This window comes from Caloenas nicobarica, chromosome 9 (assembly GCF_036013445.1).
Source record: "Caloenas nicobarica isolate bCalNic1 chromosome 9, bCalNic1.hap1, whole genome shotgun sequence".
NCBI lineage: Eukaryota > Metazoa > Chordata > Aves > Columbiformes > Columbidae > Caloenas > Caloenas nicobarica.
Genome location: NC_088253.1, coordinates 19077465 through 19103549, shown reverse-complemented (window position 1 = coordinate 19103549; position 26085 = coordinate 19077465). Strand labels below are relative to the sequence as shown.

At 40.3% G+C, this 26085-nt stretch overlaps 1 protein-coding gene and 1 long non-coding RNA gene across 4 annotated transcripts; one reads left to right on the top strand and one right to left on the bottom strand.

Annotated features, from left to right (window-relative positions):
• The first annotated feature begins 13 nt into the window (after nucleotides 1-13).
• On the top strand, nucleotides 14-12377 carry LOC135992092 (uncharacterized). Its single transcript, XR_010606686.1, has 4 exons — nucleotides 14-101; nucleotides 2256-2308; nucleotides 10317-10378; nucleotides 11515-12377. It is a non-coding gene; the product is annotated as an uncharacterized LOC135992092 (long non-coding RNA).
• On the bottom strand, nucleotides 11184-26051 carry PRMT7 (protein arginine methyltransferase 7). 3 transcript variants are annotated; one of them, XM_065641049.1, is made up of 18 exons: nucleotides 26012-26051; nucleotides 25007-25180; nucleotides 24156-24192; nucleotides 23553-23702; nucleotides 22737-22845; nucleotides 22294-22406; nucleotides 21017-21258; nucleotides 20703-20880; nucleotides 19478-19605; nucleotides 18723-18861; nucleotides 18153-18236; nucleotides 16880-16927; nucleotides 16439-16528; nucleotides 15614-15775; nucleotides 14426-14500; nucleotides 13488-13648; nucleotides 12541-12637; nucleotides 11184-11968 (listed from the first exon to the last, which is right to left on the bottom strand). In XM_065641049.1, the coding sequence occupies exons 2-18, from the start codon at nucleotides 25099-25101 to the stop codon at nucleotides 11810-11812; spliced, it is 2067 nt and encodes a 688-aa protein (XP_065497121.1). In that variant the 5' UTR covers nucleotides 25102-25180; nucleotides 26012-26051; the 3' UTR covers nucleotides 11184-11809. The 3 variants fall into 3 exon arrangements, with proteins under 3 accessions (XP_065497121.1, XP_065497123.1, XP_065497122.1); XM_065641051.1 differs by lacking the exon at nucleotides 26012-26051 and adding an exon at nucleotides 25964-25998; XM_065641050.1 differs by lacking the exon at nucleotides 26012-26051 and adding an exon at nucleotides 25470-25694.
• Between the last annotated feature and the right edge of the window lie 34 nt (nucleotides 26052-26085).

Below are 26085 nucleotides of genomic sequence, written 5' to 3'. Positions count from 1 at the left end.
ACGCCGCGGAGCGGCAGCGCGGGCCGAGCGCGGCCCCTGAGGAGCCGGAGCCGCCGGGCGGGTCGTGGGTTCGAGCCCTGGTGACGGACTCTGACTGGCAGGTGAGGTGAAATGAGCTCAAGTTGCTTTAATTGTTGTAGTAGGGGGAGTTTTTTGTTAGTTTCTTTTAAAGCTGAGGCGGTTACTCATCAAATCCCAAAGGCAGCGGTTTAGCCGTGGTTGTTAGAAATAAGTATTTTTCCCCCGTGTAGGTGTTGCCTGGTGGGCGGTTTTTCCACAGGTGTTCGGCGCTGAGCGGGTGCACAGGGCGCATGGTTCACTGGCGGCAGCTTTTCAGTCCGGCCGTGCTACCGTCACTGCGTATAGGCAGAAAAATAATACGGAACGTGCGCCGCTGTAGCTTCCGACGCTTTTCAGATCACTGCAGGCCGCTTCCGCGAGGTTCTAGTGTGCGTAAGTTACCCGTGTGTTTCTGCTCTCCTTTGTCAAAGCAGCAGAACAAACTTCACGTGCACGACCTCTGAAGAGCCGCCTTTCTCCGTGCACACGCTGGATTGTGCCGAAATGTTCAAAAGACTCTCACACGCCTTTTTAAGGGGAGGAGGCTCATCTCGCCGAGCCTTCTGTCTGGTTTGTGACGCTTTCTGGGGTCTTGTTCGAGTTACTTTTAGCTGCTCTGCTCTAAAGAGCTGGCAAGTTTACAAAGTTTGGTGTGTTGGGAAGCCAGCAGCCCTACCACTCCCCACCCCTTTTTTTAAAAAAAAAACCAGAGAAGCCTTAAGAACAAATTAACAAAGTCGTTATTAATCTGCACCTCTTTAAGGACCCAGTTGTATTTGGAACTTGCAGCAGTGTATCAGCACATAATTTAATGCAGTTTATGCCCCTGTGTTGGAGAGAAAATAACTTCAGTGTGTGGGATTGCCATATCTATTGCAACAATATTATTTTAGGCTTTTATTACGTTTCAGACTGGCAGGGGCCAGCATAAATCAAAAGCATTGAAGTTGTTGCGCATTCAGACGCATATAACTGAATTGAAAATCTGCCTTACGAGGGAAGGGAGAAATTATCAGAAATACCAGTATATTTATTTCAAAAGCGACTGTTTTAGTAGTTGCCCCACCATGCTATGGAAGGCAATCAAGAGCACATGCCCACAGCTGATACTGGTCCATGTGAGTCGCTGCCTCAGCTGTGTGAATTGTTCCACCTGGGTAGCAGTGAAATTTGCAGCGCTACACCCGTGCAGTTTCGTTACAATAAGAAGTATGGTGCTCTGAATTTTTGGAAATGAGGTATCTTTACAGGGATTTTTTTTTTTTTTTTAATTTTTTTTAACAATTGGAAGCACTGGTGCGTGATTATTGAATCTGACTGGAACATCTGCTGGGGAATTTTGCTTTAATACAGTCAGCAGATGCTCTTAAATGAAAACTTATAGATTATACAGTATAAACCTGGTCCTACTGTCGATGCTGGTCCGAGAAGTGGTCCTTGCGATTACAGGCCAAATAAAGTCAGCGCACTGCAGGGTAACATACTGTAAGGAATAGTGGTGATCCTGCCCCCAGTAACTGGGCCGGCAATTCAAGGGATTTAGAAAAATGAAAAGGAGGAGTTTTTCTACTTAGTCTGCTGCCCTTTTGCTGTTTTTTTAATTTTCAAGGCTTCTTTCAAGACTGTTTTCCTTCATGGATGCAAGATGTGTTTGTGTCTTTTTAAAACCAATAAAAATACCAGCTCAGCTTTGCAAAAAATACTGAACTGGAGCCAAAATGACAGCTAGCGTGATGCAGGATTATTCTTGGAAGCCTTGTTTATGCTCAGCATGAAAGACTGAAACATACAGGCTTTTGCAGACACTCAGATAGGCTTTGTCTCAGATGTAGACACATAACAGCAAATGAAAATATTTTCTTGGTTGCTTGTAATTTAACTGAGAATCCAGATTCCAAACAACATAATTATTCTTTTGGTATACAGTAGTGAACGTATTATAGTATTAGGAACAGACTGATACTACTTGAGAACCAGAAACTCCTCATAATCTAAGACTGGAATCTTGCAAATGCTTATCTGTGTGAATAAGTTTAAATATTCGCTAGTAAAAGTAGCAAGTGAGAAGCTTAAACTTCATGTGCTTACACTTGTAGTCTGGTGTTTGAACTAATTTCTGCATTTATAGTCAAGATTGAGGGAAAAAATCAACTGAAAGATGGAAAATACTTAAAACTATTTTTTTTTCCCCCAAGCTATGAAAGAAGATGTAATTCTGCATGTGGAAACTAGGAAGAGGATTTTGCTGGTGAGTACATGAGATTTTCATTCCTTGATGCTTGAACCTGGAGATGCAGGAAGAGGTAGAGAGGGAGTGCAGCACACCGAGGGACACCCTGAGGGACGTGAGCTACACCGAAGTGCTGTTGATTTGCTGCCAGCCGTTACGAAATAGCATCAATCGATCCAACTGAGGAAGAATTTTGCTTTTTATAACCAGTAATCTTGATTACAAGTAACTGTAAATGTCTGCCAGCTATTATGACAGCTCCCTTGCCCATGCTGTAGGGTATCTCCAGCTTTTGGTTTTGTTGGCCTACAAAGTGGAATTAACTCATTCGTGACCAATAGTGATGCTGTTGATGACCGTGCAGTTGCTTCTTTCAGTTTTTTCATCTATGCTTTTATTTCTAGCCAAATAGTGTCCAAGGAAATTTGGTAGAAGCAGATAATGTGGCATAGTAGCTGAAAGCTTAGAGTCCATTCTTAGCACACAGCCCTTACAAACAGCTGAAACAAATTACCGATTATTTGGTGTTACATTATTATTTTGACACAATACTGAAAGAAAAAGAAATACAAATTGCCTTCAGGTGTACAAAAGTTTTAATTTTCAGTGCGGATGTGTCACTATAAGTCATGCTGCTGGTCAGTCATGTATCAACCAATGAATGGGAGCTACAGTTGGGCTTTATTGCCCACAAACTGGGGAGCAATCACATTGTGAATATTCTCAATTAATTTTCTTGGTTTTCAGTCTCTGAGGAGCTGTCTCAGAGTATCGTAGAAGTACCAAAAGGATTGTACTTTGCTATCCCCACAAGGCTTCAGGAGCAGAAGTGTTATTTTGTGGCAGTAGCAGAGCTCAGTTATGGGGGAGTAGTCAAAATGAGGTTTGGGGTGTCTGTGGATGGAAAAATAGTCAGGTGGGTCAGGGCTGTGCCTGTCCATCTCCTCCTCTTTTAATAGCTCTGCAGTGAGCAATCAGTTGTTGTCAGCACCTCCTATGTGTGAAATAGAAAAAAACCCACAACATAATCTCTATTATTCAATTAAAAACCTCTTCCCTTTCCCTAATTGATTTTTTTTAAGAGACCTTCTTTAAAAAGGTAAAAATTAAGTAAAACAGGGTAAAGTGGGTCATCCTTGGAAGGTTATGAACAAAACTGGAGGGAAGGTCCTGCCTTTCTCCACCTGAAAAAGGTCTTGTAGCAAGCATGTGGCTTAGAGTGGATGGGATCAAGATCTTTCCCAATCTGACTGTTGATAAAGTTTTATTTGTTCTTCTGTTGCCTCCATGAATTACCTCCTCAAATATCAGAAACCGAGAAAGTATTTAAGAAAACCGGTATGTCATGTTGTCATGCATGAAACAATTTTACAGTTACTCTGTAGATAAACGTTAGATTGAAAATTTGCTCAAAATATATTTTTTGTGTAAAGATTTGGTTTTTACAGCATTTGAGAGCAGTTCCTGGGGTTTTTTCGTGTTGTGTGTGGCTTTTCTAGCTCAGAGCCTCTAGATGGTGGTGCAGCTACAGCACAGGGACGTGCTCTCACCCTGAGGTTTGTGTCTTGTTAAAACGCCACTTCAGGCTCTTATCGTATGCAAGGATTTGCGACTTCAGCTACGATACTATTTACATGTTTATGCAAAGAGGAATCCGCATAGGTGGGTTAGCTTTCCTCGGCTAAGTAAGAGTGGAATGTTTTTTTATAAATACAGAAATCTCGCAGGAACCGTTGTGCGGTTAAATTATCCCCTCATCTCTTGTCGCCGTACCTGGAGTGCTGGGGAGGGCAGGGGTGGCCAAGTGCAGCCTGGGGTATTGGTGAAGTGACAGCAATAAACCTCTTAAAACTCCCAGCAGATGTTGCTGCTTTTGTGTGCTAATGGAAACTTCACAAACCATTTTCTCTTCCTTCTGAGAGCAGATGTAAGTACACGAAAATGGCTTTCTTTTATCAAGAGCAAATTGGTAGTAACCTTGGCTCAGTTTTAAGGCAAAAGCTGTAGGGGCACTTTATTTGCTAAGTGCAGAAAACTTATGCAGAACTTCATCAAAATTAGGGTTTTTTTTTAATATTCTGCTAACTTTACTGGTACTGAAGTAGTTAAGCAAAATCTGGATTGTGAGCACATTGCTCCCTGGGCTTTTAAACCGTCCGCTCAGAGGCTTTCAGGCTGGTGTGTGAATCTGCTCTCCCGCATCTGCCTCATCACCTCTGGTTTTAAGGCAGCGGCTCCCCTGCCACCCCAGTTATTTTGGTGGGTAAAATTTAGTCAGAACAGGCATGTCAGTGTATCAGTAGTTCTGAGCCTCTGGTGACCTAATATGATGTTTTGTGTGGTCTGCTGTGAATGTACAGTAAAAAGAGTTGTGCGTCACAGAGGAGGATGCTGTGTGGTATATGCTGGTGTTCCACAGTCCTGCCCTGGTAGGAAATACCCACGGAAGCAGAAAGAGTTTAGAGAATAACTCCACTGGTGGCTGAATCATATTGAGAGTAGTGCTGTTGCTGACAGCGAGGGCTGTGTTTGTGATTAACTCGTGTGGAAACACTGGGCTCCAGAAGTGTGAAAACAGAGGGGCATAACCTGGGAACGGGACCAACTGTCCAGTCTCTGTTGTAACTGAGCCTTATTTTCAACTCAGGGGTATAGACCATGTCCTTTGTAAGAATAAGAAAGAACTTGACCATCTTTGTAAGACATCTGTCTGTAAAAGGTGCATTGAGACAATAATAAAGTAGTCCAAACCATGGAAATGCATTTTAATACTTTATTTCACTTGGATGACTCCATCCTTTCTGATGTAAGTTGGCACCTTGCATTTTAGATTCTTTGCAGATTAAATTTTAATTCTAATTTGCTGTTACTCTGGGAAAATCAGTGTTCCTGGTTTTAAAGAAGAGCAAATGCAATTACAGAATTTATTTTATGTCACATGTACACGACGCTGACTCTCCCTACACGCTGCCCGGCGTGTGCGGCAGGAGGATGCTGTAACCAGCGGCTCCTGGATGCCCAGCTAGCCAGGATCAGGGGAGCTCTTGGTAGAGACACTTGTTCTGAGATTCACGTCCGTTACTTATCTGACAGAACTCGAGTTACTCTGAACTTTCTGTTTTTCTCGCCACCCCAGACACCTTTATTGTGAGGCTTTTGTTCCTGAAAGGCGTTTTGTTAGGATCTCCCCGTATTCCTGAGGCTCTGTCAGTGTTGGCTGCACCCCCTGTGGTTACTTCCATCGCTTGGGCCTCACTTGGGATTTTCAGGACACGTTTGTTCATCTGGGAAGGAGTGGGCTCTGTCCTGCTTTCCATGTCATTCACTTCTCCGTATTTAGCTTCCCATTAGGTGGAGGTGTAAGCCCAAGGTAGTGGCACAAAGCAGTATTTTAACAAATGTAGACAGGAAGATCAGCTTTTCTGTGAGAATATTAGGTCCCCTAGTTGAGATGGAATTCCCATATTAATTCTATGGGCGACTTGCCTGTTCCAGAGGAAGGACAGTGTCTCAAATGCCAAGTTGAAAAGCATTTAAGCTTTCCTTGCACTGAGCTACTGGAGAGGTCCTTGGCGTAATTTGGTTCCTAGCTGAGCTGCATCAGCATCCTCGGGTTGTTCTAAGAACTACAAACCAGCTCTAGAAGGGTCTCCGAAGTTCTTTCGCTGGAGATCGTCCCTGCAGCTGTGATCACCACCTCAGGATTCTCTGGTGCTGCTTTGACCGCACTGTGCACTGCAAAGGGGCTGAGACTGGCGGAGAGGATCTACCTGAAAGTTTTGGAGTAATTTCTGCAGAACGGTATTGATTTCAGCTCGATTGAGTTCACTGAGTTTTCCCAAAAGGGCTTTTTAATTTAACTGTTGCTAAACAATGCTGCACAAATTACCTGACAAGAATGCTGCAGAGTTATAAACCCGCCAGGCAGCCCCTTAAAGGCAAAGCAGTAAAGTTGGGTGAAGTATTCACAGCCAGGAGATTTTATTCAATGAATTTACCACTTTGTCTGTTCACAGATTACTGACAAACAGCCACTGACTTTTAATGAATTTATTCATCATCCCAAATTATTCAATGCCTGGCTTATGCGATGCAGTTTTAGCTTCAGGGCTGCTGGCAGACTGATCCACAAGTATTGTTTGAGTACCACTGTTTGTAATTCTTACAGAAAACCCCTATAAAACTCAATATAGGTCTGGTGTTTTATTTCTGGGCATGTCTATAAAATGTGGCAGAAAGTTATATCCTTACCATAAAGTTCTATGGCTTGGTTTAAAGTATTTATAATTTTCTACTGATTTCTATATGTTTTTAGTAGAATTTATGTAAAAAAAAAAAAAGTTTCTTTTCTCACCGTTACTCTCAGGTTTGGTAGTTTCTGAGCAGAGAGAGAGTTGATAACAGGGGTAAATCTTTGGGAATCGACCTGTTATTGACCTGTTTTATCCTTGAGTTTGGTTACGCTGCAATTATGCTGCTGCCCATTATAAGACAATTTTTCACTGTTGGAGTATCAGACCCAGCTTGGTTCTGTCTGCCATTAATCCTAAAATGACAACTGAGGCATATAAGAAGGAATGGCCTAATATGCAAGGACATGAGATTTCTTTTGAGCGGAATTAGATGCCTGTGTCTGCGGTAGCTCCTCAAGGAACGCGGTTTCGTTAGTGAGAAGGAGGCTCCACTCAAATTCCAAGATATCTCCGGACCTCAGAAGTGTTTTCTGGGTCCAGACGTGCACCTCTGAAGGGGTGCGACTCTGTTAGACACTCCACCAGTGTTGTTCTGCTGAGATAAACAGCTTTGGCTATTTGCTTAAATAAATTGAAGATATAAAATTCCCTCCTTACAGGTTGTGTTGGCTTTAATTTGTTTTATTTGTGTTGTTTTTTAAAATGTTCCCCACTGGCTTATTCAGGTGTAACAAGAAAAACTACAGGTCCATGGAGAAGGATTAATCCTCCAGTATGTCTGGTTGACAAGACTTATAACATCTTTGATTTGCAAATGTGCGTAAGGAACCAATAATTTACCGGGTGGATTGTGCGGTATCTCCTTTTCATGTAGTAAAATGTGACCGATCATCTCCTTAACTCCTAGTGCCGCGTTATCAGTGGGTTCAAGGAAACCTCCTGCGAGCGCTGCCCGCGTAACCAGCTGCTGTCACACGCAGTTTGCAGCCACATCGCTCGTGAGATTGTATTGCAGGTTTTGCTACTTTTGCTTCTGGAACCTGCCAGTGTTTCTTTTATGCTACTTGGAATACGAACTTTCAGCAACCTGTCGAATGGCAGGAGGACGTTGGTTTACCTGTTAACTCTTGCTCTGGAACAGAGATGTCTTTAGCTAGACAGATATAAAAGGAATTAAAACCTCACTAGATGACATTTCTATAATGCGTTGGTGTTTCTGTAAGGCATAATAAAATATTCAATGCTGGAACAGATGGATATAGGCACAATCCTTCTGAAGATGTTATTTTAAGGATGTGGATTTTACTGGATTAATAGCCCAGTAAGTTGGCAGAACTCAGCTTTTTGGTGTTTCAACTTGGAGAGCTAGTTACAATTTCCAATGATTTAGCTGTATGTTACATTTACAAAAGATGAAAATTAACTTCTAAAGTATGGATTATTTTTTTTCCTTTAATGAAAATCCTATTTCCAGATAATTCTAAGAACCTTAATTCTTTTAACTGCCAAACGGTTTCCACTGGGCTAAACTCTGACAGAGTTGGGTTGTGGTCGGGCTCTGATCCTGAGGGTCTCTTCCAACCAAAATGATCCTATGATATTTAGGATTATCAGGTTAACATGTAATGGATGGTGAGAGGCTATGAAAGAGAAAGCAGTTGTTAATGAACATCAGTTTTCGGTAGTCCTTTTTTTTTTTTTTTTTTTAAATCTATCTTGACATATTTCTTGGTTTAGATTTGGAAGCTGGCACAGGTCGCCATGAGTTCATCAAAATAAACTTGAATTTAGCCTTAGAAAATTCATTAAAACTCTTAGAGCCACACTTAACTGTTACCCTTTCCAAATTTTGAATCTAAAAGGAAAAAAATGTAGCAGAGCAGAAACTTCTAGCATCTGACGTTCGGGAGTACGTGAATGTGAGAGGAGCAAGAGGCGGGTTCTCTGCTGACAAAGGAGCTCCCGGCTCTGGCGACCGCCCCGCGGAGCCGCAGGCAGCTGGACCAGCCGGTCAGCAAGGCTGATATCTAAAGAAAAAAAAAAATTCCTTTGATTGGAATCGCTCCTTTTTGTATGTCATTTTTTTTTCTAGACACTTCTGTGCTGTTCCAGTTCTGGTTAGTTTTATTTTCTTGTGAAACGTTTTGCTGTTAATACTACTTTTCTCTGGTAGGCTGCAGGTAGTTCGTTATCATTTACGTGATAAGCAGGTTCAGAAACTCTGAAGCAGAGAGTTTGTGTTGGTCAGATCACTGAATGAGCTCTGTTATCAGCAGTGTTAGTGAGCATCACCAGTGAGGAAATTCGGTTGTGTTGTGGATATTTGAGAGCCAAAAAAGGTACCTAAGTGAACTGAAGAGAATGTGGGGTTTTTAAAATTTGAACTATTATTCGGACAGAGGTGACTGTATTTGCCCCGCTCAGTGTGGCGTGTTCCTAGGGGAGCACATACAAATCATTCTCGTGAGTTCTGTCTTTTGTACAAATGCTTCACAGTAAATTGCCGTGGATTTATTTTTTTCAGGTCTTAGCAAGTGCTTTTATTTCTGTCTTCTGATAATCCACTGTTTCATTTAAAGAAAATATTTAATCAGCATTTAGAATAAGGGAGGAAAACTTGCTTTCTTTTATATAGCCAATTTTATTTTACATCGTTTCTCATAGATGAAGAACTAAGGAAATAGCCAGTGCACAAATCCAGTTTTCCTGGTGTTCCTGGTTCTGTGTTTTGCTCTCGAACACCTCGGTGAGTCGGATTCCCCTTAGATAACACTTTGGAGCATGCTGAGAACATATGTGTTCTGTATAGATAAAGCAGTTGTATTTTACAACTGCTGAATTTTGGTTTTACTCTTCCAGCTTCAAAGGCGATGAGTCCCTTAGGTTTTGAGGAAGAAGGCAAACATTGCTGAGAAAATCGCTATTAAGTTTTTCCTTCCCTTGGAAATAAACTCGGCACAACCTTAAAGCACCCATGGGATTCTGTTGGCTCTGTGACGCTCCCTGCAGTTTCCTCTTCAGCACGTAGAGCTGAACCCGTGGTCGTGTTCTGTACAGAAAAGCAGCAGGAGTTGCACACACTGGGCAGCGTAACGAACCGCGCGCCTGTGCTGTTTGGTGACCGGGTAGTCTTGGCATCTCCTCCACTTGGGTGAAAACTGCAGTGGTCTTGGCCCAAATGAAAGGGCGACTGTCTTAAACCTTGGGACTTTATTTGTAATACGAAGCTTCAATTAGATAAAATACAATAATTAGCAAATCGTTCATCTTTGGGCATAATTAAATCTTTAAGGATTTAATTCTTAACCAAATACTTGTAATGACAAGTTCATAAATAAATTAATTTTTCCAATGAGTGTCTGGCAGAAATCAATGAGCGTTAAAAGATTCAGGATGAGGGGACACCGCTACACAAACACTGCAGCTTAATTACGCTTTGTTAAAGATTCTTACTGATAAAGTATTAGCTTGTTCAAAAGATGATGTATTACTTACAGAGAGATCATTAAAATATTAATCTCTAATACCGTAGAACCCTTTTTGGAACTTCCATCTTTACCTGTCTCTGTATTTCCCCATGGTTTATGGGTTGCTGCTTGTTTGATGTTCAGTCCTGGGGTCTCATTCCTGAAACTACGACTGGTCTGAGCAGACTGGCCGTGCGCAGCCTCACTCGCTGCCTGGCCAGTCCCAGCCACGCGGTAACTCGTACAGTCAAGCTCAACATGCTTACGTGTTCTTTGCTCAAGAGATTCCTACATTTCTGTTCGTTTAACACTTTATCCTATAGCAAAGTACATAACTGTTAACTCCAGGGTTTTCTATTGTTGTAGGAATGGTCAAATGAAGAAGGTGCTGTTTTCTGGCTGACACGTGGCTGTGTGTTTCAATAGATGTAAGTATAGTCGTGGTTATCCAGTGGTCTCTGTAAAAAATACCAATATTGCTGTTGCACATGATTAAAGTGTGTTTACAAATTAATGTGTAACTTTAAAGTTTCTTGCAGATATTACTAAAATGCTCTGAGTTAGAAAAAAAGAAAAGATATGTAGAAACTGACTGTACTTCTAGTTATTTATGGGGTTTGCTTGCCTTTTTTTTTTTAAGGCTGTTTTTGGGCTTTAAGTGCACTGGCCGCTCCTGACTCGTACACAGTTGTGCAGTAGTGCTGTACATGAGCCTCTGAGAGGCATGAATACAGCAGTGGGGGCTTTTTTAGTGAATACAACATTGTAGTATATTTTTCTAGTAGAGAAGACCTAGTGCTCAGTTAATGTGCAGGTTTTCGATGTTCTCCAGTGGCCCTCTACACCGAACCCCACTTTCTAGCCTTGTAAAGTAGTAAGTTGTTCGCACTGGGTATATTGTTCTTGCCTTTAGAAGAAGAAAATTTTCAACATTAGTTTATTTTCTGCCCTTGCTGTTAAATTCTCTAATATTGAGCAGCTGTGCTTCTCATTGGGAGTTTGTATGTTCATCTTTGCTGTGAGCATGGCAGCGATGTGGCCTGTCAGAACATTATCTGCAATTTTACATAATGATATATGGGTGAAGATTTGTAAATCACTTGAAGACTTTGCCTTTAATTCTTTATTTAGGCTCTACTTTTCTTAGCACCCATCCGCTTCAATATTGAGAACTGAAAAAAACCCTTGAGGCAGCCACACCTTTAAATACAACTGCATCAATTTGATTGTGCTCTGTAGAAAGAGAAAGATGACGAAGTCTCAGCTGACTGGTGTGCAATGGGTAGGCACGCGGGATAGTTCAAGATTAGTTTGTTGTGATATTTACCGCAGCGGGACCCAGCTTAGTCAAGACTGGTGGCAGCATGAGAATAAATTTATTGTCTCTGTAGCAAAGTATGAACCTGCATAAGGAAACTGGGCCTTAAAAATTGAAATATGTAGATAAGATGACAACAGTACCCTTGAGAGTGGCAAAACAGCTGCTCAAGAAACACCTGATTTCAAAACACCTTTTTAAAATTTTTTTTTTTTTTTTTTTAATTCTTTTTTTTTTCTCCCCCAGGTGTTGGTTGTATCCTTGGTCATCTTGCAGTCTTTCTGCCTGGTGTCTGGTAGGAAAAAACCTGAGCATGTGGGAGTGAAAGATGAACTGAGAAGCAGAATTCCCCGAGGAACGTTCCTTAGATGGCCAGTCTGAGCATCTTCAACCGCACACCCGCTGCTCCGAGAAGACCAGCTCAATACATTTCAGAATAGTCAGTTCGCTCTCTGAGCACAATAGAAAAAAAAAATCCCTCTGCTCTACAAAAAAATACTATATAAGTTTATTATAATTTAGGAACATGAGTTGAAGTATTTTACAACAGTTTAAAATCCATGGCAATCTCTCCTGTCTTTGTGTCGAAATTTATAGCATATTTGACAGCAGTAGGGAATTCTGACGGAGTCTGTGACTCAATAACAGAACTGAAGAAATAGACAGCTTGCTTGCAGTGGGGATTCCACTCACAGTTTCCCTACAGGAGAGAGTTAAAAGTGAAAGCAGTCAAAACTCTACAATATTATTGCCAGACAGTAATAATACAGTAAGAGTTTTTGTTCCCCGTTCAGCATACCATGATCAGATAGTTGTCAAGTCCATTGCCATCCATTCCACTATAGGAATACATCACTTGAAATACTATGTGCTACACTGCACAGTGAAGTTGTAGAGGAAAAAACTGATTTGGTCAAAGAATATTTATATAGAATACTGAAAATACTTACTCCTTCCCTCCAAAATTTTTTCTTTTGTTAAACTAATAAAATATATATGACTAAATTCTACTTTGAGTTAGCATCATATTTAAGTTCTGAATTTGGTTCCAAACTATGGGAGCATTTGGATGCAATTCAGACTCTCGCATTTAAGGTGCATCTCCTGTTCCCCCCAACAATATGAACAGATGGTTCTACTAATTCTGTCTATACAGTGTTCAAACAGTGTAACAAAGAGCACCTACATAAACCAAGTGGGGCCAACACAGACCCATTCTTCAGCACTGTAATCCCATAGACTTTGGCATAATAAATCAGATTGAAGAAATACCTTTTCATTTGAAATTTGCGTCAGTCCTGTACTAACGGAGATGTCGGCAGTAAGGTGATAGTCCATCCACAGAACGGCTCCGTGGCTCCTGCCTTTCCTGGGGAGAGGTGGAGGATCAAAACCTGTTACTTTGTGCACCGCTCACAGCTCAGTGCTCCCTTCAGAGACCCTCCAGCTTCTCCTGCTGCTGAACTGTGAGGAAATATTGACCACACACCCCACCTCAGCTGGTCTGGCTGCCCCAGCAGGAGCACAGGTCACACTCGGGTGTTGCCTGGAAATACAACAACTGGTGCGAAGGCGCAGAGACCCCACCCAGATGGTTCTGCATTTTGTGAAACCTCCAATTTTGTTTCACAAAGAGAAACGTAATTGCAGCGGTGTTTGAGTTACATAACTTCTAGATAGTTAAAAATAACTTCCCCGTTTTTTAATTCTTAACAGCAAGTTTGAACAGAATTAAGTACAAGCTGTACTTATAGTGAAAAATATCTCAGAAGACATGACAAATATCAAGGTTGCCAGAATTATAGTTAAAAGGAAGAACAGTATACATGTTAAAGCTATTAAGCAGAATAATCTAGAAAGCAAAATAGGAGCCTTTTCTAGAAGAACTCGGCAACAGGGAACAAAAAAATATTAAAAACATCCAAACAATGGTTTATGTAAACTATAACTCAATCTATTTACGTTTTAAATCACGGTAACATCTAGAAAAACATTCTTTTTGAAATACAGGCATATTATCTAAGAAGTTAGTCTTTTTGTTATATCGTGTTGTGAAGAGGCACAGGAAATGTGTGTCACAGTAACCTCCACAACTTCAGGTCACATTATTAGAAACACTGAAGTATGTTCTCACTAGCTAACTGTAATACACAAAGAGCTTTAATATAAGGTAAAGAAATGGACAATGACAAGATATTTATTGCAATGAGAAAACTCACCGTAAGAGATTTACAGAACCCTCTGTGCTGAGACCATGGGGCGGGACAGTCTCTCTGAAGTCAAATGTCAAAACTTCCTGGGGGTCAGAGAGTGACTTGCAGGGATATTCCCACAGAGGGTGAGGTTCTGCTTCCTTGGATTCCCTAAAATTCAGAGAATTCTGAAGAAAGAAAATAATAAAACTTTCTGAAAACAATCCAAAGGCAAACATTCCTTGTTTTCAAGTTAATTTTGTGTCCTGAACCCAGAGTATTTACGCAATAAAGCTGCAAGAGGACAGGACTGCACTTAGGCACAAGGGAAAATACGTTCTACATGGATGAACTAATTGCTGTGACCACACTCCTCAGCAGTGAGACACAAACAGGCACTTTCAAAATACAATGAATTTAACTTTTCTTCTCCCTTGAGATGAATTCTACTCTAGAACTGCCTGTACTCCTCCACAGTGACTACAAAGGCATCTAAATGGCTAACTCAAATATGGGTATTGACAATACAGCTCTAGAAATTGATATAAACAAATCTCGCCTTTCATATCCATTTCTCAGAAGTCAAAAAGCCCTTTTCTCTTTCACAAGTACCTGCAAGGCCAAGTGAGGGCAGCAGGATTCATCTGTGAACAGCTCCCAGATGATCTGATTTCAAGCTTAGAATAAAATTTCGAGAATGGTATTTTTCTTTTTGAATGAAGTATTTTAAAAACAGTGCAAAGTACTTGAGGGCCTGACAAATGAGAAGAAACAACCCAAAACACATGCCCCCAAAGCTACTGTTTTGCAAGAACTAAATAGCCACCGTATTTATGAAAAACTAAACCAATGGTGTTTGCCTAACATACATGTTTTTCAACAGTCACTAAGTACTGTTTTAAGCCAAAGTGAGTTTTGTTCTGTTTTGCTGGGACTTGTGCTGAAACTATTTTCAGTCTTCTTACTTGAATCATATCATCCATAGTCCGGACATCAAAACCTTCACAGGTGCCACAGGGACTCCGGATTCTCCACAAGTCCTAAAAAGAAAATCAGGATTTTGTTTGGCTTTATTAAAGGAAATATGTTTAAATAATTTTAGCTGCAGATCAGACATTTGTTAACAAGCCAGATAAAGACTCTACTACCTATACATTCCTAAACCACAAGAACCAGAAGATAGTGTAATTTTGGGGAAACATTTTGCAAGTCAGTTAATTCTTTAGCCACTGTTCTCAACCGCCCTAAACAATCTGCCACACTTCCTACCACCTCTGTGCAGGGTTTACTTTAGCGCAGCACGGATTTGCCCAGATCAAACCCCCACAGCCCCAGCATTTCCACTGCCCAGCACAGGTCAGTGCTCCCAGCTGCATCAAACATCCTGTTGGACTATGAAACTTCCCTTTAGTGCTCCAAAGATCAGTAAAATAATTTCAGGCAATTCACACTGTGCCCCTCATTGACTTGAGCAATCCAGTGGCCAGACAATGATTCAGTTCAGCTTTTGTCTTTTCTCTAACTGCATTAACGGTCTCTTAATAGAACAAGAACATTCACTAGCTGTGGATATATAAATTCTATTACCTGTTCATTGTTGCGTATAGCAACCTCAAATGTTCCTGCTTTATAAGATGGCAGCAAGAGCACTGTAAATTTAAATAAATGCTGTTGCAATTTATGCCAGATACAGCATGAATTCATGTTTAAGATGTGACCCCTGTTATACTCAAATTTAGAACTGTGCACAGCCTCAAGTGGTTAAAAAAAAAAGCAACGATGAATTCTGCCTAGAGTCATACTCATAAAGCATCACTTCAAAACCTGTTATTTTGCAGAATATCTAATTTTATAAATAACCACATTCTTACATGCTTCAGCCATATCTCTATAATCTAAAGAAATATTTTAAAACACTCAGCCATTTTATTTAAAATGGTAAAACTATTTGAGTTAATTTTCTGATGAGATGGCTTAAATAGCAAAACTCATCTTTTAAGATGTCAAATACTCTTTTCTCAGGTGTAAGTGCAAAAAATATCCAAGTGGACAGTATTAAGAGAGATAAACTTGTCATTAAAAAATCCTGGAAGAGTACTCAATTTTAAGTGAATTTGTGTAACTATCTTACAGATAGTTCTAAACATTCTCACCTGAAACTCCACAATCATCATGTGCAGAGATGCAGACTGAGGTAGGACAGTGACATTGCTGGTGAGGTGATGGGTCACAGCTGTCCGGGCATACCAGAAATACAGGTTATGCCATGGCAACAAACTTGTAGTAAAAAACGGCTCTCCCACAAGAACAGAGATCTTGGCACAGAAAGATAAAAAGCATTATAAAAAAGAAAACAACTCAATAAGACAAGCTGTTTACATATTCAGTAGTTGAAAATGCAATAGAGCAAACGAAGTCATCTAGATAAAAACTTCTGCTTTTCTGTAAGGATTTAATTATTGCATATACTATAGAACAGGCATCTTTTTGTGTTTTTAGTTAGCAAATTTTAAAAGTAATTTTCCTGCAACAAAGTTTGAGAGCAAATATTGCAGTTTTAAGATGGAAGGCTTTGTAACGAGTCATAGAATGTAATAATTTTTAATTTAAGGATGTTAGTACTTCTGAATCCAAACAGACTGCAATATTCTGCGTGGCTTGAGAAAGAAAAGCTGCAGCCCAGTAGAACACATGCACTTGAGCCAGTTTATCTGCCCTCACAGCTGGTGTAGACTATGCGGAGGGGAAAGTCATACCCTTCCGAAAACAAAGCAAAAACCCTCCCACATTCTTTAGACTACACCTCATTGAGTTTCAGTGGGACAAGGTCTGAGCCACCTACTCATTAAACTTGATCTGAACTGGGATATAATGGGATTCATGGCGGTTACAGTAGCTCAGTAGGAAAGCAAGATTCATGGTCACCTTCCGCTCCCCACCACCCCACTGCAGTTCAGTATTGGAGAACTGTGACGTACCTTTTTGTCTTCCAAATGAGAAGATGTCAGCAACTCAGGACGTGCTTCTATTATTTTAATTTTATCTTCAAGATTATTTGCTTTAAAAAACTAATTAAAAAAAAAAAAAAAAGCAGCATACCATCTTCATCAAAAGCTACAGTTGAGACTCAAACCCATACCAAAATAGATGAGTAACCATCCTTGAGAGGGGAGGCATCTCTAACTATTCCTCCAAGTATTTGCATAAAGCTCTGGACAATTGTCAGGAAAAAATAGCAACAACTCTCCCCATCCAACATATCCCACCTCCCACAGTCTTGTCAAACTGTATCATCAAATACATTCATTAAACTGAATTAATCTCCAAGCAGCCGATGCCAGGACAACCAAAGGCATCAGCTCTGGCCTTAGAAATGCCATGAATTCGTTTACAGCTTTAGCAGAAAATTGAATACTCACTTTTTGCATGACAGAACAGGACACAGCAGAGTTCTCCAACGTAAACACCTAAAGAAAAATACACAACAGTTAGTCAACCAGCTTTATAATTTTTAATTAAAAGAAAATGTAAACAATGAAGGGACTATTTTGATGCCCTAGTGAACACAGCTCATAAGAACCATGCATCTATTCCACAGCCCACTGACACGTACCTTTTAACAACAAAAACATCCGCAATAACTACAGGATAAACAACGCTGTTTTCACAGCCATAAAGAAAAAACCCAATAGAATGCAAATACTTGTTTTCCGTTTTTAAGATGCATATAGCATATTAGCATTTGTTCTAGGCATGTATTATATTTACACTGGAACAAATGCAAGCATGTTGCCACTGTGCTGAACCAGCCTCCAGTAGCACTTACTCCTTGGAAGCATTGTGTTCGACATGATCTGACTGTATCGGCTGGGAAGAGCTCAGATGTGCGACGCAGCACATCAGCCTTTTGAAGTAAGAGAAAAATTCAAAACCGGTGAATAGTTAAGCAATACGGTGCTACAGGGCTAGGAAAATATTACAGAAATCTCTGTGTCTGCCCCAGTCATCTGTAGCAGGACCAGGCGCTATTGAAGACAAAAACACAGGGGCTGTGGATTGCTGGTTTAACTCAGCGTGTTTGTTAATTTCTATGCATTGCCTAGCATCTTCCTCTGGATTATATTAGAGTACACATTCCCAGATATTCAGTCCAACTATAATAGATTTCAGTTAAGAGCCTCATGAGAGAACACATCGAGTCAGTTATACACACATGCGAGGCAGCCAGGCGGCTCTCGGCTCTCATTTACACACAGACTCGGGATCCTTACGGCTCCTATCCAGCTGCTACAGACCTTCCATGTCAGCCTAGATAATAAATGTAGTTATGGAATTGGAAAAATAAATGCAGAAAAAGAACTGCCAGGCACTTAGGTCAGTAGAAAGAGTTTTTCCAAAAGCACCAAGATACAAGATGGCAAACGGGAATCCGTGGGGAATGAGGAACACCATTTTCATTCAAGGCTACACACTAGTAAACATCAAAACCGATAATTATTACCTCCCTAGACTTCAGATTGATCAGAGATGAACCTCCCCTCCACTTCAACATAATGGGAGCTTTTTTCTCACTCGTTGCTGAGGAGGCACTGGAAATAATTAAATAATTGCCTGGAAATGTTGAACTATATCAGAAAACTAAAAATACTAAGCTAAAACGCAAAGATCAGAAAAACGGAAAGAGTAGGGTACCTGCTTTGCTCCAAGGTGGTGAGCCAGCACCGGCAGCAGGCTTCCATCACTGACACAAAGGCAAACACTATCTGCTTTCAGAACCTACAGAAGATAAAGTCATTCTTATTCCTGTTCAAGATGAAAAAGTTTTCAAATTCTAGACATTTTGGTGGCATTTTTTTCGCACTTTATAGACTTCCATATCAAATAAGGACTGGGAGATACAGTGATTAATATAAACACTTCAGGTAGAATAGTGTAAGAAATGTTCATGTATTTCCTTTGATTTAAGTCAGAAAAAGTTTGCACAAAAATGTATTGAGTGTCTTTATTCAACTACCAACAGTCCTTCTAAAAAATACACAGTGCTGCTGGAAATTCCTATGCAAAAATAGCTGCTTAAGTTTTAAAAAATACCAAAGTTTTCATGACAAAATATAACTTGTATCTGCTGATGCAAATAAAATATATTTTGTGAGCAAAGTTCTTTAGCAAGGAAGAAACAAATTCCATAAATAATTACTGCAAATAAAACAACACACGCATTTATCACAGAAGCTAAAAACCCTACAGGGAACATGCACTCACTTTCATCAAAGACTTGACGTATTGGCACGTTCGGTTCTGATCATTTAATTGCCCAAAGCGTGGTCTATTCCAAAGCAGATGAGCCTGACATCTACAAACGGGGCTCTCAACACGAACATCTGCTTTATTCTCTTCTTCTCTAGAAAAAAATTCAACAAAGTATTAACTACAGCATCAGTAACATGTTTTCACAAACAGGTACCTTTACACATTTTAGCCAGTAGGCATTAATGCATATGGATTCCACTGTTACTTGTTCAAATTTACTAGTTCTCCAGGGCCAACTTTCATCTTTTTTTAAAAGACAAACCCAAGAACCCCCAAATTTCCCCACTAACTATTGTGGTTAGGTATTTTTAGGCTTTGATCTTTTAGAAAAAAGTTATTTCTTTGGATTCCTAAGTAAAAAAAAGACACATAATGGAAAAAGAATTCCAATTATTTCACTCCTCGACCTATATGCCAGCTCGGCTGAGCTATGTTTGAGGATTTCCAGGAACCGACCACGAGTGGTTTTGTTCCTGTGTCACAGAATGCCACCAGGTACACAGCAGGAGCCCGCAGTCCAAACCTCAACTGTGTTTTTATGCATAGCTTGTTCTTTTTCACCTGTGCATTGCCCATAAAGTGGCTTTTAATAATTTTCTAGCCATTAAGTTCTTATCTTGCTCGTCTACAAAACAGCTGTTCTAAGAGCAGCAAATACTTGAGCTTGAAAGAAAATATCGACCTTTTTCACACACGTGTATTGTTACCTGGCTTTCTGCAGCTGATACCACACGGAGTACTCGTCTCGCCAGGCAGTCAGGTACAGCTGCTCACCCTGGAGAACGGGCTCCTCATTGGGAAGAAAATACACACACTGCATCCAGTGATCTCTCCACTGAAAAGGGTTGATAAAGAAAACCTTCGGAATTAACCCATGAATAATAAATGGAAAGTAAACAAATAGCAGGAAATCAAGTAGTAAGAATGGGCACGACTTTTTGATATACGACTAGTTGAAAGAATCCAGCCTTGCTGATGTGAACCAGATAAGGAACAATACCATATATTCAATAGACGTATTTTATATAGATTTGTTACAATGGAATAATCCTGACACCACTGCCTTGCTGACTAGCTAAGCTTTTATTTTAATCAAATGAAAAACAAATCCAAAATACACTTTGCATTTATTAACGCAGTTTCGCCTCTATGGTTCACTTATGTTAGAAACCTGTGCTGAATTGCTGACGGTGACCAGTGATTGCAACCTCATGCATAAAATTAGGTCACTTAGTGTCACTCTGATACAACAGCATGACTATTTTGTGTTTCAAAAAGCTATTTTCTGCACTGCAAATATTTCAAGCTGATCGGTCATTCTAAGCTGACCAAATGCCCTGAAGCTTGATAGTTTCAAATTTTATTCTCAAACACAGTAGGTGCAAACAATCATTTTTCTGCTTCTTTTTGACTAAGTTGATCCGACAGGTAAATACATTCATACGAAAACCACATGAACCCAATTTAATAGTGACCTCCTGTTCCTCTAAATATCCAGTATCAACCCAGTGTTTTCCCACACCAGCCTTTTTATGGGAGTATAAATATATTACCATAAACTTGTCACTTATTTGCAAATTTAATAGAAGAACTACATAGAAGCAAACCACAGACTAATATTTTGACCAGGGACAGAGATCAGTTAAGGAAAAATATGTGGAAATCTTTATTCCTTTAAAATAAAATAGTCTGGAAGACAGCTTCAGTTTTTAAGCTTTACATTAAAGCTTACATCTAAGTTTTATACTAAAGAAAACCTAAAATGGGTGCATACTGAAGTTGACATTTGCTTACTTAGCATCTTCCAATACATAAAACATTAGCAAAGTTCATGTTTAAGGGACAGCTGCTTGAAACGCCCAGTATGGCATTTACTCTGGATAATTACTGGTAGTTATGCGATGATAGTATCCAAAGGCTCAGTATTTTTACCTGTAAAGCGGAAGTGGATTTTACCCAGTATGGAGCCATTGTGCAATTTATCGTCCCAGAGGGGTCCATGTCAATATCCCACCAGGAAAGTACGATTTGTGCCTTGCCAGATTTTACAGGCTCCAGCTGCACTCTGTAGCAGGTAGAAGCACTTCTTACTGGCTTACTGAAATCCACACTGCAGAGAAGCAGAAAATGGTAAAAAGAAATAGTTCAGCATTCTTCAGAAATTCTCGCTAGCTTCCTAAGCTAAATATACAACTTTTCTATAAAAGGCATAACTTTTGTTTTGAACAAAACAATGCCTGCCTTACCTGAACATTGTCACCACATCACTAAGGATAGTGAAGTCACTTGAAGGCATCTGGTTCAGCTGGATATCACAAACAGAAGGAACACCTGGACACTTCTCCATTTCTGAAGGGGAGACAATAATTTTTTCACCATCCTCTGCTTCGACATGAACAGGAAACAGTTTGTTCCAGGACCACATTCTTTTGGATTCCACTAACTGGACATAGACTGTTGCCCTGTGAGGCACTGCCTCACATCCTTCCTGAGAGTTCAAAACAAAGGGTAAACGCATTCAACACATTTGACTTATTAACATGGATAAGAATTAAATCAATTGAAATGTGAACCAATTTAAAGAAAAGTTGAACTGGGAGCTTTGGAATCTTAAGCACAAATTATTTCAGAGATTTTTGCAACTTCAGAGTGATTTCTCTTTGTCTATCTGTGACATACGATACAATGAGTAAGAAAAATAATGTCTCAAATATTTATGCAATGACAATTTTGTGTCCATGTTTAAAGAGTAGAAAACATGTAAGTTCTAAAAAAACCACTGTGAACTAAGAGCTAACTGTGAAGTCCAATAACAATGTTCTTAAAAAAAGGACTAACTACAATTTAGAGTTATATATGGAGAGTGGTAAAAAGTTACGGAGTGCTATTGTTTTTGCATGTAAAACTGGTGAAATGAAACCTAGACACCTACATGAAGTTTTGCCATACACATTTTAATTAAAGGAAAAAACCAGAAAGGGTAAAAGAGAAAGCCCTAAAACCTACAGATTATATGTCCAAAAAAAATGGATTAATTCAATTACAGCGTTGAAAGCACTTCCACAGGCAAAAAGCATGCAGAGTAGCAAGAGCTCCTTAGGAAAAAAAACCCACCAACAATCAATGACTGGGAGAGATGAAGCCCATCAAATTTAGGAGGACGATTTCATTTTTTAAACCATCTTGGGACCTATTTGTCACTGAAACAAACTACTACAGAAAGCTCCAAATCAGAACTGCACGCCTTTCTGAAAGGCATTTGTTAACCAACAAGTTATTGGTTACAGCACGAAGCAACTAAGTGTGATTTCAGAGCCTGTGATGTAAAATATGTACTCCAATAGCTTTGTTCTAGGAATTAATCTAGTAAATTATTCACTAGATAAGAAATTAGCACATCTGGTGGCACATTTACAAAGGATACAGAAGCCTAAATAAAGTATAATCTCTATTTTACTCCAAGACAAGACAAAAAGAGCTTTTCTAGGATAAATCTGACAGTCTATCAGTTTTTATTTTTTACCTGTACAAGATATTTGTGTGCATGCTCATAGGTTGGTAAGGCTCCTTCTCCTATCAGCTCTGTATCAAATAACTCTGTAACCAGGATGTTTGCACGACATTGCATATCTCCATCTAAAAGACACAGTTTAATATTGTAATATCAAGACTTTATGCAAGTCTTTCAAGAAGATGGTATCCTGAAAACACGAGTAATTAAAAAAAAACTTATTCCTGTTACAGAACCTGCTGAAGACTGCAAAATGTTTTCCTTTAGAAGTTTACTGTGAAATACAAACGACTACTGAAATATTATTACAATGCTTCCTTTTGAAGTAAATTGCCAATGTACTTTCTAGAGAGTAAAGGATTTGCTTGTTTTTATTAAAAAATTAGGAAAATACATAATTCTTCATGGTTTTGAGGTACTTGCCAAGTTTTTTAACCCTGGCCTATTTTTCTCACCTGGGCCAACTGTGACTTCAGTGGAGTGCTTGTTGATCACCTTGATTTTGTCACAAAAACCATTTTTCTCCACTATCTTCACAGCAGCATTAGCCATAGGCTTGAAAACCTGTAAACAGCAAGAGTGTAACACACCAGCTTAGCTTTCAAAAAGTCCTGCAAAAATTTTAACATCTGTATCTTTTCCTATATTTGAAGTTCTTTACCATGAAACAAGACAGCAAGCCTCACTTCAGAAGTGCACAGAGCTCCAATGTCAGTGCTACAAACCATTGCCTGTCTCCAAAAGCTACTCTAATTAACATTTGTAAGACGAGAATAGACATTAAGAATATTTTAGCATTTACATTAAACAAACTTGTTATTTTTAAAAATGAAGGTATATTTGCATCAAGAGAGGCCCCAAGAGATGTATATGTGCTCAAGCTATAAAACAAATAGATACATAAAACAAAAGAACCCAAAACAACCAGCACTGAAGCGGTGAAGTATGTAAAAAGTCTGCTTTTATTAACAGCATAACTGTGAAGAGAATTTTTATTTCTTTTAGAACAAAGAATAGAGAAAGTATATAGCCTGAAAACAGCAGAACAATGAAGAGTGTGTTGAAAGGGCTTAACATCCATATCCAGTTTTTAAACTCAAAAATTTTAAACGTTCTACTCAGCCACAAAACTTGCACTTCAGAAACCACAATACAAAATAGCAAATGCATGCACAGCACTGATCATTCAGACAGAACAACTGCACTAAATCTCTAAAAAGAGGTTATGAACGTGCACGAAAAAGTATGTGCAAGCAGCAGCACAAGCTGACCTCAATGGCGTAGCAGAAATCTGCACCCGCTGCAGCTGCCATCATGGACAGGAGTCCTGTGCCCGTCCCGATGTCCAGAACGATTGCCTTCTCACCTCTCCCTTTTACTCTGCTTACTGCAGCACGAATACCTTGGTAATACTTTGTGTTCTGTGGGGAGGGAAAAATAAAACAAACAAACAAAAACATCAGCGACCTTCCATCTATTTATACTTTCGTGTGGAAATCTTGCATTCTCAGACTATGAGTTTATAATTAGAAGAAAGCCTGCAGTCATTCTTTATGCTATAGTCATACCAAAGCAAGTGTTTTCGGAGGGATCCTTTTAAAGCCCAACCATTTTTATCACAGTATTCACTCATCATTGATCAATCAGCTATTTACGGTGCATGCATAATTTACAAATGCAATATATTTTCTAGACTACTATAGTCAGATGTAAGAAAGCATCTGTTCATGTAAGAGCACGCCTGGTACCTTAAAGGGTACAAATTTGAACATTTCTTCTTTCAGAAAAACCTGTATAATCATGCAGTGACAGCTATTCTAGAGAAAGGCAGTCACAATTTTCTCACCATTCAAGTTTTTTGCTTCTATACTTACTCTGTCTTTATCATGAAGCATGTCTGCGTAGCGTGATCTACAATTAAAAAAAAAAAATCCAGTCAAAATAGCACGTACTACAAAGCACTACAAAGCTGTTAGATCTTGCGTAATCTCTTTTCTGTTATTAAGGCAACTGGTCCCCATGGTCCACAAATGCACAGATAACTGGCATGCTCTTTAAGGATCTGAACTGTTTCCCAGAGTAATTTCAGTGATCTGGTCATCAGCATATAAATGAACTAACTAACCACTGGTATATATTCTCTCTTCAGCAATGGAGCCAATACACAGACCTGTGGACAAACAGTTGTGAGGTAACAGCTGAGACAGACAGAGGTTCATACAGAGTGACACACAGCAATGAAAGCCTAATGCTGGTCTATCATTTGCTATCAAATTCCTTTGATCCCCATTTCTTCATGGGTTGCACTACTTAAAAATACCCCAAAATCTAATCTTCCCAATTTCTCTGGCTGTTACATTAAGCTCTTAAAAAGTTACTGCAGGAACAGACAATTGGCAACTATTCGTCACGCTGGGGATTTCAAATAAATTTAGACAATGCATTTTGCCACAACTCAGTCACAGTCAGCATTAAGACAAGCACCTCAAAAAATGTTTAAAAAATTTAGAAGGAAATGCCTTGGAAAATACTTTAAAAAATTCTTCGTTTGCAGTTTTGCCCTGTACAACACAGGACACTGTAACATTTAGATTGTCCGACAGTCTGTTCATCTCATGCCCTTGGAACTTCTACAGAGATAAACCCCCAAACCGTCATGAAAACAAATTGGGCTTGCTCTTTTTTGCAGCTTTAGTGGAACAACAAGCTATTTTTTCCAGCATACCTTGCAATTTCCTGATGGTAGTCATAGTTCTCATCCTCTTCTACCCACTCCATTGCACCAGTGGTTGGATTAGCTCTTCCACAAAAGGTCTTCATGATCAATCGCAGTTTGTGTTATTTATGTGTTATGTGTAGGTTTGCTGCTTTGGCTTCAGTATAATACCCAGAATACTGGCTATGAAAAAAAACAAATAAACACCACAAGTGAAAACTAGAGACATTACACAGCTATGAATACGTATATATACTCTCCCTATTACAGACTCGATGGCCTTGAGGGTCTTTTCCAATCAAAGTGATTCTATGATCTGCCTCAGCCAGAAGCACTGGTCACTGCCTTGTACTTTTTCTGTAAGAATCTTTTTGAATCATAGAATCATTTTGGTTGGAAGAGACCCTCAAGATCATCGAGCCCAATCATAACCTGACACTAAACCATGTCCCTGAGAACCTCATCTAAATACCTTTTAAACCCCTCCAGGGATGGTGACTCCACTGCCCTGGGCAGCCTGTTCCAACGCCTGACAACCCTTTCCGTGAAGAAATTTTCCCAAATATCCGATCTGGTGCAACTCCAGGCTCAAACCTGTCACCCAGCCCTGCTCAGGAACTCAGCCCAGGAAAAGAAAAAAAACAAAATCAAATCACCAGTGAGTTCTCAGGGAAAAGCCCCAGTCCCCAGGCGATGCTCTCGGGGTCCCCACGCCCCGAGGAGGGCCCCGCGCACCCCAGGCAGCGGCCGCAGCGGCCTGTCCGGCGGGCCCGGGCCGCGGAGGAGCCCGAGGCCGGAGCAAAGCGCCTGCTCGGCGTCCCCGCGCCCGCCGCCCGGCCCGGCCGCGAGCGGAGCTGCCTCAGCCCGGCCCTTCCCCCGCCGCAGCAACGGGCTGCGACGGCAGAAAGCTCTTCGCGATCCCCCGCCCGCAAGCAGCGCGGCAGCCCCGAGCAGCCGCAGCCTCACCTGCCCCTCCGGCCGCACCCCCCGCCGCACCCAACATGGCGCCCCCACCTGCCCCAGCGCGCTGCCCGCCAGCTTCCCGGCGTGCCCCGCGCGGCGGAGCGGGGCGGAGCCGCCCCCGCGCC

Bases quoted from the DNA above. Each gene is read 5' to 3' on its own strand.
- PRMT7 (XM_065641049.1), bottom strand. From the start codon at position 25,101: ATGAAGACCTTTTGTGGAAGAGCTAATCCAACCACTGGTGCAATGGAG. The intron at 18,862-19,477 runs GTAACAATACAC...ATTTTTTTCTAG, and splicing joins TATCAGCTGCAGAAAGCCAG to AGAAGAAGAGAATAAAGCAG. The intron at 13,649-14,425 runs GTAAGAAGACTG...TTCTTTCTTCAG, and splicing joins CTATGGATGATATGATTCAA to AATTCTCTGAATTTTAGGGA.